We start from the raw sequence: 16,571 nt of genomic DNA on the forward strand, positions 1-16,571 counted from the left end.
GTTAATTAAAGTGCGTACTCTAAGCTTAATAAACAAATAAATACAATAACTTGTACCATATACATAATTTTCAGAATATGTTAGTTACTCATACAAAATATTTAAATATAAAAACAAGAAATGTTTTAAACTTAAGCATATACTTTTTTCAGGGCATTCACAGTTCGTCTTAGCCATCGTATTTTTGCTTTGGCCGCATTGTTTTGCTTTGGCCGCATTGTGTGTCAATTGAAACTTAATTGAGAGACCATTTTGGTATTGGCCAAATTTTGTTCCGGACTTTTGTCCGTTTTGGCCAACGAAATTCGAACATGAAACGAGCAAATATTTCGCAGGGCTGATGTCACTCCTCCGCCGCTATGCTTTCCCAAATTTTAACGAGCCGCTTTTGGGGGAGGATTGATGAGACCACAAGTGACACCACCACTCAAGTCCAGTGCTCTGTGGGATCTCCTGAGAACTGAGAATCCTCACCCATCAATGTCAAGTGGTCGAGTGTGTGTCTGTTTCTGCGAGTTCTCGACTTCACATCTCGCATCGCTCTAAGTACATAAGTGCCTTATTTCGCTACATTCCCCCCAAAATACATTTCTATTCTATTTCAGATACTGCCTCTTTTAAGTTTTTTTTCCGTTTTTTTTTGTGGTAAACCCCACCAGCTCGAGCATCTTTATTACACGGCCAGATGGAATATCTCACATAGCGCTTGCATCTACAGTTCTATTTTTACTCTTTTCGATATTCTTCGATTTTTGGGATCCTCCTCTTTTTCGAATGCGGATTGTAAACAAACAAGTGGCGGATTGTTTATGGGCTTAGTCAGTGAAGTAGTGGGCAAAATGGGGATGGGGATGCCTTAAGATGCAATGACTTTCTCAAAATATCGAAGTGCATGCGGATCCTACAAATGCTACATTAAATTGAACATTGGAAAATGCATTTTATGGAGTTTTGAATCTATTTCTTGCTGATTCTAAATTGGGATTGTAAAAGGTTTTATATGCACATATATTTTATATATATGTTTTTAGCCACCCCTTGTGACCGATAATTTCAAACTTTAGCTACGCTACTTTTTGGCCAGCCCATAAACTCTACTTTTCGCCATTCGGTTGCTCTGAATAATCCACGTATGTTTCAGGCTATATATGTATATATATCCATCTCGGAACATTTCACTTTCGCCGGCTGGTGGCTTGGGGCCTCCAGTTTTATGGGGGATATATATTTTCTCTGTCCGTGATTCATGGGATTCATGCCACCACAGACATTCCCGCAAACCAACATGTGTCCGCCGGTTCCTGGATTGGAGAGAAAGAAATCCGCCGGAATGGATTACAGATCTTGGATTAGTTATGAATTTCTGCTGTCGGTGTTATTATGCACGGAATTCCCAGCTGCAAGAAATTACTTCAGGCAGAACTTTCTTAACTTCCTAAGTTCTCTGTAAATAAAACTGATTAATGGCCAGCCACATTGCTCATACGCAGCGTAGGTCTTCTATGCACTGTGATGTTTCGGGTCGTTTAATTGTGGTTAAATAAAACAGTGACATGCATCGCTCACCTACACGGAGAACTGAGAACAGCACCGGCAACGGGAGTCATTTCCTTTTGGTTATTTATCTTTTTTGGACAGTGCGTTGCGAAATTATAAGACATGTTCGTACTATTGTCGTTCTAAAGTTTAAACCGAAATTGTTAAATTCTATTAGCTATATAAGATGATGTAAGTAAAGTACACACTCATGCTATTTCCCTAGCCTTACATGTCTGTCGCGCACTGTCGCTGGGTGCTTAAATGTTTATGCTAACGGCAGCAACAATTGGCCGGCCCACGTGGGTGGATTTGGATTCGGATCTGTATTTAGCTGCGGCCGTAGCTATGAGGTGGCATGGAATGGGGATGGTGATGCTGATGGTGATGGTAATGTTAATGGGAAATGGGGCCGGACTCAGCCTCTGCCGGCGTCGCAGCGGCAGCATCTCCGGACGGCATCTCCGCCGGAAAGTGAGAATTCAGTCGGAAAGTGAACGCCGCGAACGCCGCCGCCTCCAAAAATTGTCGCGAGAAGTAGTGAACCCAACTTTCAAGCTATTCTATATTCAAACTGCCAAATCATAATTCCAATTCAAAACCAAGCAAAGTTTAATTCAAGGAAATCCCACCGTGCCCCGAGTTCATAATTATTTTTTTTGTTGAAATTTTTTATTGTGCCTGCATTAGCATAAGCGATTTTAATCGCCAGCTGGCGGCATCCAAAAGCTGGAGAGGAGGTGCTAATCCCATAGAGAGCACAATAAAATCGGCAAAAGTTGCGAAATGCATTCCACGGCATGCGGCGTTGGTGCCTCGGCCACAAATCTCTCTACACTGCAATCGTAAGTTCACCTGGGTTCAAATCGGGATCGAAAGGGTCTTGGAAAATATATTTAAATTTTATAAAGTCGTTACAAAACATGCAAAGTACACTTAAGCCGAATAATAAGCTAAAAAAGCATTTTGATATAAATATATAGAAATATATGCATAATTAGAGTTAGCTTACCTATTTATTTTGAGAAGCGCATAGAACGGTGGCAAATACTCAAAACTTTTTGCGATGATAAATACATGAATAATTCGTATTTTTTGTCCACTAGGCAATTGCACAGTAACTTTTTGGAATATTTAAAAATTGTTTCAAGGTTTTTAATATAGTTTTGCCCAAAGTTCCACTAACTAAATACTTCGTAGGCAGCATAAACAAACGTTCTGGATGTTTTGGTATCCTCTCAAAGGTAGCCCAAAGAAAATGTTTACGTTTGAATCTTCAAAATGTCTGAGTGAATTCAAGGTAATCAAAGATCAAATCGCTTCAATGTTGTTTACATTTACATGCCAGCCAACTATGTGCATTGGGCCCATCCCCAATTTTTTTGTGTGTACACTAGTGCTTCCATCGGATATTTTTGTTGCCATTGGTTCAAACTTAAAGTTTCGTCGATTTCAGTGGACCGCAAAACAATCCATAAAAAAAAGAAGAGGGATAATGCGGAGCGCGGAAAAACCAACAAGTGAAATTCTTGTGCCACGTTTTTTTTTCTCTTGCAGGAAAATGGGGTGGAAAATCGGTGGAAATGTGCGGGTTGGGGGCGTGGTCACATGCTGGGCCGTAAAGTAGCTCACAAGAAGCGCAATGTAAACAATTACTCACTCTGCTCATTTCCCACTCTGCACTTTTTCCGCTTTTCCTGCCCATCGATGTGTGTCAGACGAACCGAAAATAGTTTCCACAGGATGATTGGGGCGTGGCATGCCACATGAAAGCGCAACACAATGTGGGGCACTTCAAAAACCAGAACTCCGAAAAAAGAAAACAAAAACATCCAGTAAGCGAAGGGAATTTTTCCACGACCATTTAATGAGCCCGCCAAGTGCCTCCATCTCCATCTGCATCCATTTTTTTTTGGCTCAGAGGTGGCTGGGGATTAATGGGCCAAGCCAAATTCACGAATCCCAGACAGACACAAGTGACAAGTTCAAATATGCACTGTCAAAATAGATATTTACAAAATAAGAAGCCAATACAGAGTGCAAACAGACTGAGTTCATAGGAACTTAAGAAATATTTGATATTTTATAAGCATAACTTAAGTGCATTTTTAATATACACTTGAAGAAATGAAGAGGCATGTTCTTTTATTTCAAATTTATTACGGCGTTATTTTGAGATTTTTTTTAAAAATTCCTACGCACACTCAATTATTCTATATTTTCAATTTGTTAGTTTACAGTGAGTTAGTAATTACTATTTGTTTTCACTGTACTTAGTGGAAATGCAGAAAATATATAAATCTCGATTTCCGCGCCCCTTCACCGCTGCGAGTGCGAGCGAGAGCGTAGATCGGGCCAAGGTTAGCTGGTTAAATGAGTTTGTGACGTCACCGCGTCGGCGTCGCCAACAACCAACGCACAAAAAATAAAAAATTAAAACTGCATTTGATGGATGTGTATATATATTTTCCTCTGCATTCGCACCTAAAAAATGTCAACGAGCAAAATAACATTTATTTAATTTTGGGCTGGGCCTGTGACCATTGATGGGCAGCTTTGTTGGGTATCGCAAATGCAGAGATCAGACTTATAAAGAATATCCAGCATTTCAATAGGTATTATTTTTAAATAAATGATATCTATATTGTTTTGCATAATATGCAAGGCAAGAATTATTATGGAATTTTCAAGATGATATTTATTTATTTATGTCAAGCAAACTTAAGATTGATTTCTACAGCAAACAAACTGATATATGTTTTTATGTCTACAATTTCCTCTCTGATTTTATAGTTATATGGTACTTTCATAAAATCCAATTTCCAGCATATTTCGATTTTCAAGCCCAAAAGAAACCCACGCAATGTTGTGTTTGCAGTAGCTGTGATTCGGTATGCAAATCGATATAAAGTGGAATGTGATGAATGAATCCAAACCGAAAAGGGCAGATAAAGGCAGGGTCAAGTGTTGAGTTATGTTTTTTATAAACGGTGGGATGAGTCCGCGTGATGGATTCCCTGTAATTAGCCCATTGTCATGTGGATGGACGCAATGCCGCCCACGCCGCCCACAAGCGTACGCTTCAAGTACAGTGAAGCCTCCCCCAAGTCGCCCCTCCTCTTCGGTCAGTGTGCACAACGTGCATTTAGGGTAAATTATCATAGCATGCCAATTTGGAGGTGATCAGATTAAGGTCATATCTTTGTTTGTTGTCACACATTGGAAAAATGCGTTGTGGGGGTCAGTGAGGTTGGGCTACACCGAAAGAAAAAGTTGGGCAGATATTAATTAATACAAATAATACAATGAAGAGAAAATTGTGTTAAATTTAGATCAATATCAACTAGGCCAGACAAATGCCTTTTTTCTCTTAAAATTAACTTTCTAATATTCAAATTTTCTTATGAGTGAATTAATTTTTTCGAGTATACCCAAACTGCGCTCAACTGCCGATAATTTGTGCAATTTGTTGACACACATTTTAATTTTTTCCGTGCGCTCTTTTTTGTTCGCCGTTTGTCGTCTGCTGCTGCCTTTGATTTGTCTCTGGATCCAGCCACTATATAGTTTATAGCATATAGTATACTGTTCAGTATGGCGACTGTGGCAAATTGCACGCTTTAGCAGCACGACATCGCGCGTGTATAAATAAATAAGTAGTGTTTTCGTCAGCCATTTACATACATACACACATATGTACGTATGTATCTCAGTATCTTTGTATCTCTGGTGCAATTGACATGCTTCCATGATCATCATCCTCCTTGTGGCGTTTGGCGTTGCCTTTTGTCCGCTGCGCAGCTCTTATCACCGGCAGACAACTGCAAATGTCAAACTGCAACGGAAATCTGCGTGGCCCCACAAAATAGTACAAAAACAACAGCGCGGATGCCCAGCGGATGTGCGGAGATGATGGCCAAACGATGACCACTCCAGCGAACACGCACAGCGGGCCACAGTCGCGGTCAAGTCATTAGATCGGGTGCTAGGCTATCGAGCATATAAACTTTTAAAAATATATATATACAGTTTTACTTTTATTTTATTGACTTTTTACTTACTAGAAAAGTATTAAACAATATTAAATTCCCCGACGTTTAAACCAAAATTGTACAACTACATATTTTTTATTACCCTTTATTAGGCATACATTTTTTTATTTATTTTATTATTTGTTTATTTTTTTTCTAAATAGATATATAAATGCTTGCCCGCTGCTGTGACTGCAAGCTAACTTGCTTACCATTATCTTATTTCACCTGTTCCAACATAAAGCGCTGCCAATTTCACCTGTCTTTCAGAAGCACACATCCGAAAGATACTCAAAGGCCGCTGGAAGAGTCCGTAGTCAGATAGAAAATTAGATTCAACAGTTGGAGGAGGAAAATTCTCAGTAATGGGAAATAAATCAAAGTAAAATAAATGAGGATATAAATATATATCCTCCTCATAAATATAGGAACTACGCATATCCTTACTCAATTTGCCAACCTTGGCGGCGATTGCAATTAAAGTGATTTGATGATGTCACTGGATTGTCTCACACATTTTCCGATTTTCCCTCCATGTTATCATTACTATTTTATTTCGCTTTTTTTTTTGTGTTAGCTTGGCTTGGTTGCTTGTGTTTAGTTTGTTTGTTTGGTTGAGCCTGTTTTGTCGCCTCGCGTCGCTTTGTGTGTCCATTTTTGTGTGTCACTGTCAACAAATTGCTCTTAATGGCTCGCCGGCGGGTGGGTGGTGGCCACGCCCCCCGGCAACCACTGAAAAAACAAAACCAAAGATACAACTATAACCGAAAGCCAACCAGAACTCGCAGAACCTAGCATCCAGATCCATGATGGCAATCACGGCAGCTCTATGTCCATGTCCATCGGGGTCGTCTAATTTTTTGTGATTTCCGCACCGCCAGCAACAATTTGCAATGCAGCGTGGAACAAAAAATAAATAAGTAAAAAAATAAAATAAAATATAGTATCAAACAAAAATACAATAAGAGCAACAGCAGCTGCGCTGCGGCAGCGACGCAACTTCTCTGCCCGCCCACTCGGCTAGACGAAAAGCAGTCGTAGTCAGAGATGGCTAGCATTTTAGAAAACGAAGCTATAAACTTAATCTAAGCAATCTATTAAAATCTTAAATGATTAGGTGTTTCGGATTTTTGTGCATTTGTTACAATTGAATAAACTCCTTAGCAGTTTTGATTAACATCAAAAGGCAGTAGCTGGCCAATTGCTAGTACCACAAACTTACAACTGTGAGTGAGAATGTTTTTCTATTTAAAAATTCGAAATTCTTGAAATATGTCGGGAGTCAAGCCAGATGGGCATCACTGGCTCTGCCGGCGTCGCCGCACAACGCTGCCGCTGCGCCAGCGTCGTCGTCATCGTTAGCGGCCGTTCTTAATTCAGTTGACCAACAGACGCAGACGACGTCGCAGACGCGACACGCGACTAAAAAATATAGCTAAAAAGAAGTTAAATATATAATTGAAAATTATAGAATTCCCACACAGTTATATATAGCTGCGGTATATATTTGCGTAGGATACGATACTACGAGTGCATTCGTTACTCAACTTCGCAGTTTTTTGAATATAAATCAAAAACAACGCGCGCGTTTTCGAAAAAGTTACACGATTTAAATTAAAAAAAAAGGTGACAAAACATAATTTTTTTATTCCATTTTGTTGTTGTGTGCGTGTGCGTATCAGGATCGTTAAATCAAGATGTGTTTTATTTTTGTTGTATGTTTCTTGTTTCTTCATTTTTTTTTTGTTTAATGCTGGGCCGGCATTCGCCAGGTTCGCCCACCTGAAAAAAAAACTGTCCACCACAGAGCTGAAAAAATATAGAAGGAGATATATGTATATGTGTATTTATAAAAAATACGTTGGCAGCAACAAGTCCAAGTCCAAGTCTAGGGCCAAAAAAAAAAACACAGCGTGTCTTTTCCGTTTCATTTTGCAATTATTATATTTAAAAATAACCGAAAGCAGCAGCGAAACAAAGGCGTCGGCCAAAGAATGAAAGCCAAATAAATGCCAGACGCCGAAAATGCCGCCAAATGCGCCAAAATGAAAAAGTTATAACAAAATTAACAAAGAAAAAAAAAAAACAGAGAGCGTAGAAAATCAAACACTTGTTGAGAATGCACTCTGTTCCTTGCTGAAGGTCATTGCATACCCTGAGAAATATTGGTGTTACAAATATTCGAAAAATTTTTAAATTTATGATAATATGTCGAATTCCCGAAATGCCAAAAGTTTTCCAGCTAAAATTCATGGATATCCATATCCATATCCATATCCATCCATATCCATTTGAAAAAAATTTTGAAACAATATCAATATCTTTATCAATTGGTCATAAGAACAAAAAGCGAAAGGAGAACTTACAATGTTGATATGAGCGCCAAGAGCGGAAATGAAAATGGAAGTGGGTTTTTTTGCCATTATTTTATCGCGTATTTGAATTTGAATGAACTCCGCTTTAGCAGCAGCAGAGGTTTATTGGCCATCATGGATGGCAGCTGCAAAAATATTATATTTCCAGCGAATCAAAGGTACTGGTCGTAACTCAATAGGAATGCGAGTGAATTAAATGTAATAAGCTTGGCTGGGGATTAGTTTGACATGTCATGTGAGTCTATTTTGGCAATCACAGAACCCCTTAATCTTTTTATTGGCTTTCGGAACCCTGACCTTTACTTCTGGGCCCAGTGGGCACAATAAAGATAATGGGCGGGAAAACACACAAGAATATCACAACTGCGATAGGTCGAGTTCAGGCTCCCTTTGTTTTCGGCTTATCTTTTGATCCCGCATGATCTCGCCGGCACTCTCTCCTTCCCATTTCCCACTATTTTCCATCATTTTCTATTATTTTCCATCATTTTCCATTATTTTCCATTATTTTTTATATTTCTTGAGTCCAAGTGCGGTGTTTGTTTGGTTTGTTGCTATTTGGTGGGCTGGTTTTTTTTTTATCAAGCTAATTCCCAAGAGAGCGCTCAATTGTTGGCTCAACAGATCCAGATCTGGGATCGGGCCACTTAGTCTAACAGTAATCGACGCTAAACGGCGTCTCGTTTCGGTGCCTTCAGCTGATTGCTGACAACTTAATCAAGCGAACGGACGAGTAGAGAAGAACAAAATCAGAGCTCGGAAGAAAAGGCCATGCCAGCTAATATCTGGATCTGGGTGTCGTCTATCTACTACACAACACCCAGATGCCACTCGACACACCATACTACATACACTACATAGTACACAATGTGCACCCGCATGGGGATTGCGCTACTTATCTGGTGGGCCAGTGTCCCTGAACTTTGGGCGAGATCAATTTGCACTGTCACCAATTTGGATTGGAAAATGCGAGTGCCAGTGCGGCGAATGTGTCAAAATCTGTGAATCAGCAAGGGGGATAGGGGGGTTAATCCTCCACAATGACAGATCTTTGTTCTAGTTGATCTATGGGGCGAGTTCCTTCTTTCCATTATCTCGTCTGGGTTTTGAATTGAGCATCTTTGTGCTGAAAGGGTTAGGCAAATAATACTAAATTTATACATAAGAATGACTTAATAAGAGCTACGTCCTGAGAATATTTACTATATATTACTATACGGAAGGCTAAATATATGATATTTTACCTTTTTATCTAACTAATAAATAACTGACAAGTGGAAATACGTATATTTTGAGTAAACTTCTTTAGCTAAAAATACAATAAATGTTCTAATGAACATTTACATCCAGCAGATGTTGTAAATTTTATTTTAAATTATATTCACTTTTAAAAAATCGTATTTTTACGCGTTAACTCGCTATCACTTGTGTTACAAACTTTATAAGCAATATTCGATTTTTTAAATAGTTTTGTCATTTTAATACTTCCTTTATGATTCCCGAACTTTATGGCTGTTCTAGATCTCTGAAATTCGCATTGAGGCATACCATTTTCATAATTCTCCCGTCCATTCGATTTCGAAAGATGTTTTTTGAGTAGCTGCGAACAAAATAGAGTAAAAATAGCTCTTAGCCGATCGACTCCTCGTAAAACTGGGAATGGGGTCACTTTGGGGTCTCTGTGGGCGCAAAAAACTCAAAAGATTCGTCATTTTGGCCAACTTTGGGACATAACAAACTTTGACGCATTGCAATTTGGAAAATTTTTAGTGTCTCGCAAAGGCGTTCGTCACTCGGAGCTAAATTATGCCCGGTATTGGCCCTCGGCAAGTTTTGATTTATTTGCGCCGGTCTTCGTGCATTTTAATTGTATTTGTTTTGTCAAATTGTTGATTTAATTGCCCACCGAATCGATTCGTTTGGCATCCGAAATGCAAATTGGATTGGTGCCGCCATTTGATTGGGCTTGGACATGCCCGATCAACCATGATCTATGGCCATCTGCCCTTGCCCTCTTGAAATGCAAACAATAATCAAGTATTTTGTGTGGAAATCTACTCGAAATAGCATGTGCTTAGCTGAGAATCTGCTTTTGGGTTAAATATTGTAGTTAGTTGAAAGGAAATACATACGTGTTTAGTATGTCTGCTTAATAAGAAATATACAACTATTTTAAATGAATTGTAAATATTTCTCTGTACTAACTAACCCATATCTTTCAGCTATCCCATGTACTCCATATTTCCGCTTTTATTAAGTTTTTCAATACTTTTGATAAGAAGTCGGGTAAAGATGAAAGCCAAGCTATGATTTTCGCATTCCTTTGCCTTGTGAATATAATGAGTAATTAAACTAATGCACACTCGCATGTCTAAAACACATGTAGCCATGTATTTGGACATGGGTGTACTTATTATTTATATTGCTTGTCGGTCACTTCCCCTAAAAGTACTGACCCAAACGAAGAAACTAGCCAATAGCCATAATTTAAGCGATTTCTTATCGGATTTTTGAAATTATTGCTATTTGTTTAGTCTTCACACGTAGGCATAATGACAGCCAATTCCAATTGCGATTTCATATTAGTTAGCTGCCAGTTAATTTGGTTTGCAGGCGCTGCGCAAGCGCCAAAACTAAAAATTGTAATGTGAAAATGAAGTTGCCAGAATTTAAATTGACGAAAGGCGAAAATTAAACGTTATTGAATAAATATGTAATGTTGTGTGGAGCGAAAGCTTCACTTTTAAAATTATTAACATTTGTATATTACAAAGTAATTTAACTTAATTAAAGCATACTGTTTAGCTATTGAGCTTTTTCAATAGCTGTTGCGAATAATAAAAAACCGAAGAAAGTTTGTTTTTATGACGAAAGTTTTTATTTTACGAATTGTTTAAGGCAGCTAAGGCGTAATCTAAGTCTTTATTTAGTTTTCTAATGATTTCCGCAAAGCGTTTGCCTAACAAAGTTGCAATTGAGTAATTATCCTTGCCTAATGACCACCACCAACACGCCACCTGTCGTTCGGTTCCTGCGAACCGCTAAGTGCAAATGGCAATCAATTAAAGTGAAGCAGAATAGGGAACTATTTGTCGGTATTTGTATTTAATTTGCTATGGTCATGGCACGGCGAACTCTATTTTGGGTTCCATGTGCCATTTTTCGTGGGCGCAGCCAGGAACAAGTGGATCGTAAACCCCAATTGCATTCCGAATGCCTCATAATTGTGGCTTGTTCTTTCGGCCCACCGACCATTTAACGAAAACGCAACGAAATTAAATGCAGTTGACCCAAAAATAGCGCGAATGCCTGCCCGCCAGGCAGCGCAAAGTCGGCAGCAGCAAAGAGTATTATTAACCAGAAAAAAAAACAACATGGGCAATATTAAAAAGTGCACACAACGTATAGGGCCATTCATGTCAGGCAGAACTGAAAAGTACAGTGGTACTTGAATAAATTGACTGTAAATCGCAGAAAATATCGCAAATTTATCTGTGATTTGCTAGTTAATAACATTTTTTTTAGACAAAAATCTTTCTTACAATTTCAACAATTGATTTTAACAATTTAATTTTTAATACTATGATAAAAATTTAAATTTTTAAATAAAAGTATTGGTAACTTATATAACACCAATTTCTCTCGGTGTAGCTGCTTAAAACTTCGAACTGCTATCACCGTCTACCGCCTTCGAGTGTGTCTACTTTTTGAGCACCCTGTTTTACGAGGGGCTTTTCCTCTTCAGCAAGTGTCGTCATCACTGCGTTGCGGGTTAAGGGGGGCTGGTTGGGGTTTCAGGGGTTAAAAAAGGAAGGGGGGTTGTGCGAGTGCGAGTGGCGACGTCAACAATTACAAATGTAGCCCAGGTCAGGACCGCGGTGCAAAAGGTGCTGCCCTGTCCGTTGGATATGTTTTAAATTTTTTATTTTTCCCATTTCTCTTCGCTGGCAGCAATTAACCCAATTCCCGCGAGCAATGACTTAACCCAACACCAACCCATTTCCGCCCACAAAATCCCGCGGACCACGCGAGCTCACAATCACAACATTCAATTATGGTTATGGTCGAAACAACAAAAGGAAATCCACTCGCTCGATTGAGGGAAATGCATTTCCCACTGCTACCGCCTCGGCCGGCGTCGCTGTCGACGTCGACGCTTGTCTGACCCATTTTTATACGGGACACGCCCACCCAAGGAACGTGGGGGCGGTGGGCGGTGGGCGGTGAACGGTGTCGGGTAGTCGAGCACACAAGCCACATCCTGCCATCAAAGTTGGCGATGACGACAGCGATATAGTTGTTGTTAGAGCTGTAACAGTGGAGTTTCGCTAAGACGAACTTAAAAGCTGGCATATGCCAAATTAAACCAATTGATTAAGTTTTATAAAATCAAAAGATATGTGTTGCTTTACAAATATTAAAGATTATAAAGCGCTGTTTATACCTCATTTTCTATGCACAAGCTTAAGCAAATTTATGGAGACTCCACTGTACTTGTCGTTGAATGAGAATCGCTTGAGATTGTCGGTGCTTGGGCCGCATTCATTTTCAGTTTCAGTTGCTGCTGAAAGCTGCTGGCGAAAACTGTTGCATATTTTCGAGCGCCGAGGATAACAAAAACTGTTGCATTTGTTTACAACTTATTTTCGAAGTATTTATTATTGTTGCCAACTACAGCTCCATCACAATCCCAGCAGGATCAGCGGGAACGGGAACAGGAGCCGGAGCAAGTGCAGCAGCGGATGCCCACAAGATGGTGCACCACAGCAACGAGGATGCCATGAACAAGATACCACTGAAGTCCGCCGGCGGATTGGACTCCGACGAGGAGAAGAATGGCGGCGAACTCATGCAGGACACTGCCGCCGCCGAGGAGGCGCGTCGCGAACAGATGTGAGCATAAAAAAGAGCATTGACAATAGCATTTAGCTGCGAAGTGTCCTTGGCGAGTTTTTATGGTTGCGATGCGGAGAGGAAGTGGCTTACATAGAAATCGCATTTATTGGATTGAGCCAACTGCAATAGCACGCGGATAGTAAATTCTTGTTTCGGACAATTTGCAGATATATTTCTGTTCTATAAACAGAAGTTCAAGGATGCGGACTACAGCTTTCTAAGTTATTTAAAAATTAATTTTTTAACTCACAGAGATTTTAACTAATTATTATTATGAATATGCGAATTTCAATTGGATTTTTACAGGCGCGTAAAAGTTTTGGCCTGGATGAAGAAGCTAACCATCGTGCTAATCTGCTTTATCGGCATTGCCCTGATCAGCTACGTGATTATTAGCCTGTGTTTCAGTGGTGAGTATGGGAAAAATCGGGTTAAAGGTATATAGCCAACCACATTCAGCTAACAATTCACTCACCCACTGCAAACTAATACCGAAACTCGATTCACATAGATATTGTATGTGTAGATGTGTATTGTGTATTGTACATATGTATACGAACAGACAGACTTTGGGACTGTTTTTTAAAGACCGAACTTAGTCAAACTGTGAAAACATAGAACAACCTTCGCTTATTTTCTGCATGCTTTCGATTCATCTTAACCAAGCACCTGGCATTTAATCTAGTTCAAAATAATTTCTTCTATTGTGGCACCAAAAAGTATTCACATGAACAAAACCCCAACCAAAAACTTTACACCCCAACTCACTAAACAACAACAACAACAACGAAGACTGGCCTAAATCGACGCCAAATAGAAACAACACAACAACCACAACAACAACAACGACAGCAACACCAACAACAATAAGCACAGAGGCAACCATACCAACAATTGCACCATCAGGATTAGCAACAACAATAAGCACCAGCACAACAACAATAGCAACAAGTGCAACACAACAACCACCAACAGCAACAACAACAACAACAAGAACAACAACCACTAGCAGAACAGATAGCAATCCCAGCCCCACACCTAAAACATTTCATTTAACAGATGATGAGCAGCAACAGGAACCGGAAACGGAAACGGACAACATTGGCAACCTCAATCTGGCAATCACGAACACAGCGACCACGCCATCGGACGACGTCCTGCCCAATGTGGCCGCCTCCACGGCGGCAACGACGGCGGCACCACCCACCTGGCTAGCGGATCAGATCAAGATCGATACCAGCGAACATTACAACTCGGTCCTGGGTGTCTACCAACATGGAGCCGTGAGTTCCGATAACCTCGAGTGCAGCAAGATCGGCAGGTAACTATATGTAGTTCTATGGGCTTTAAAGGTAGAATTGAAAGATCTAAAGATGGAATAGTACAGGTAAAGTAGCATGGGACAGAGCCACAATTCACCAACGTTAGACAATTTGTAGTTTTGGGTCACTTAACATTAAATATACTTAAGTATAAAATATTAATTGAATATTTTTATTATTAGCGGCATCCTGCAGAAGAATGGCAGCGCGGTGGACGCAGCGATCGCCGCCCTCCTGTGCAACGGCCTGCTGACCCTGCAGAGCATGGGCATCGGTGGTGGCCACCTGATGAACATCTACAACCGGAAGGAGCGCCACGCAACCGCCATCGATGCCCGCGAGGTGGCGCCCTACGAGGCCACCGAGGACATGTTCGCCCAGCAGCCGGAGAAGTCCGACCAGGGACCGCTGAGCATCGCTGTGCCCGGAGAGGTGATGGGCTACCATGTGGCACATCAGAAGTTCGGACAGCTGCCGTGGGCGGAACTGGTCGCACCATCGCTGGAGCTCTGCGAGAAGGGATACCATGTGTCGCAGCACTTGGAACGGGCCCTGGGTATGGCCTTGTCGTATATCAAGGAGCGCGAGCAGTACCAGTAAATTGTCGAAAAGCTTGAAATTGCTCTGAAAGTGTTTAAAAGAATGCCACATTTCTTTAAGTTTACTTTTCAACAGCTTTTCAAGCAATTTTAAACTCACACTTTCGAGAATAGAGCTTCTTTCTAAGCGTATGATTCCTTACAGAACCTATCTGAATGCGGAAACTGGCAAGCCCCATGTCGCCGGAACCGTAGTGAAGCCGCCCAAAAATCTCTGCAAGACCTACAAGCTCCTAGCCGAGAATGGACCCATGGACATGTACAATGGAACGATAGCCAAGTTGCTGGCGCAGGATCTGCAGGATATGGGCAGTATTATTTTGGCCGATGATCTGGAGTCATACGAGGCCGATGTGATCAACTCCATTACCATGGACTTGGGTGACGACACCTTGTATGTAATGCCTCCGGTCAGTTCCGGTTCGGTGGTGGCCCACATTCTGGCCATCCTGCAGGGCTATAACTTCACGGCACAGGATCTGTCCACGGATGAGCTGAAGGCGCGCACCATCCATCGATTTGCCGAGGCCATGAAGTTCGCCTTTGCCCAGCGTCCAGAATTGGGCGATATGCATTTCATCGATGCGCGAGAGCTGGTTAGCCGTCTGAATAGTCCGGACTTTGGCGATCAGAACCGGGCCAAGATCAATGATTCCCACGTCCTGCCCGATGCCCAGGCGTATGGAGCCAACTTTGCCGCCATCGATGATCTGGATGGCACTTCAAATTTGGTTGTCTTGGCGCCCAACGGTGATGCCGTCTCAGTGACCAGCTCAATCAATAGCTAGTGAGTATCCATTGTTAGCCTCCGAGAGCTTTTAAAATGACCTGGATTAATCTACTCAATATTTATCCATCAGTTTTGGCTCCGGATTAATTGGATCCCGTACGGGTATTGTTCTCAACAACGGAATGAACGACTTTGCGGTGGAGAACAACTTTTTTGAATTGCCCCTGTCACAGTCGAATAAAATCGAGGCCCACAAGCGGGCGATGTCCTCGCAATCGCCGATTCTTCTGGCCGATAAGGAGGGCAACATGAAGATGGTCATCGGATCAGCTGGAGGCAGCAGGATCATTCCGGCCGTGGTTGAGGTGGTCGCCAATGTTTTTTGGTTCGGCAAGGATCTACGCCAAGCGGTTGATGCACCGCGCTTCTACCATCAACTGATGCCCGATGTCTTGGAGTACGAGAAGGATGGCTTCTCGGAATCCCTGCTCCAATTGCTGACGAAACGGGGACACAAGTTGAAGGCCATTTCCGGGAAAACTGGATCCATTGTCACGGCCATTTCGAGAAATGCCACAGCGATCTATGCGAATGCCGATTATCGCAAACGCGGCGGAGTTGCAGGTTTCTAGGGCGAAGAGTTGAAGAGGTCACCCAACCAACCAACCATCCATCCACTCACTCATACACGCATACGTCACACACACTCACACACCATACACGCACGGAAACATTGCATTGAGATTAGAGTAGAACTGCCCGAAAAAGAGAGCAATTTCCATGGAACAAGAGAGTATAAATGGGCAGATCTGGCTTAGAGAGTGGTAAAGCAGATCGATCGCATCAAGTGAAAGTATTTAAGCTAGCTATGTCTTTTTTACATACTATGTATATCATACGTTATATAAATTTATATGCTACTACCTAACTACTACCTTATACAATAAAAATAAAAACGAACAAAAACCAAGAAACCGAATCTTATCAGGACACAGGTTTTAGTAACTTACGAATGGAATAACCACTATTTTAACTGGTTAATTATCCATTGAGAATAACAGAATGATTCTTATTGTATGCAA

At 41.0% G+C, this 16,571-nt stretch overlaps 1 protein-coding gene across 4 annotated transcripts; it reads left to right on the forward strand.

The window, feature by feature from the left end:
* The first annotated feature begins 2,205 nt into the window (after nucleotides 1-2,205).
* LOC6618001 (glutathione hydrolase 1 proenzyme) lies at nucleotides 2,206-16,459 on the forward strand. 4 transcript variants are annotated; one of them, XM_032724762.1, is made up of 7 exons: nucleotides 2,206-2,381; nucleotides 12,620-12,835; nucleotides 13,145-13,248; nucleotides 13,631-14,159; nucleotides 14,343-14,756; nucleotides 14,905-15,546; nucleotides 15,620-16,459. In XM_032724762.1, the coding sequence occupies exons 1-7, from the start codon at nucleotides 2,323-2,325 to the stop codon at nucleotides 16,119-16,121; spliced, it is 2,466 nt and encodes an 821-aa protein (XP_032580653.1). In that variant the 5' UTR covers nucleotides 2,206-2,322; the 3' UTR covers nucleotides 16,122-16,459. The 4 variants fall into 4 exon arrangements, with proteins under 4 accessions (XP_032580653.1, XP_002042309.2, XP_032580654.1 ...); XM_002042273.2 differs by having other exon boundaries at nucleotides 2,276-2,381; nucleotides 13,898-14,159; XM_032724763.1 differs by lacking the exon at nucleotides 2,206-2,381 and adding an exon at nucleotides 6,958-7,193.
* The last annotated feature ends 112 nt before the right edge of the window (nucleotides 16,460-16,571 follow it).

Source organism: Drosophila sechellia, chromosome X (genome assembly GCF_004382195.2).
Source record: "Drosophila sechellia strain sech25 chromosome X, ASM438219v1, whole genome shotgun sequence".
NCBI classification, from domain to species: Eukaryota; Metazoa; Arthropoda; class Insecta; order Diptera; family Drosophilidae; genus Drosophila; species Drosophila sechellia.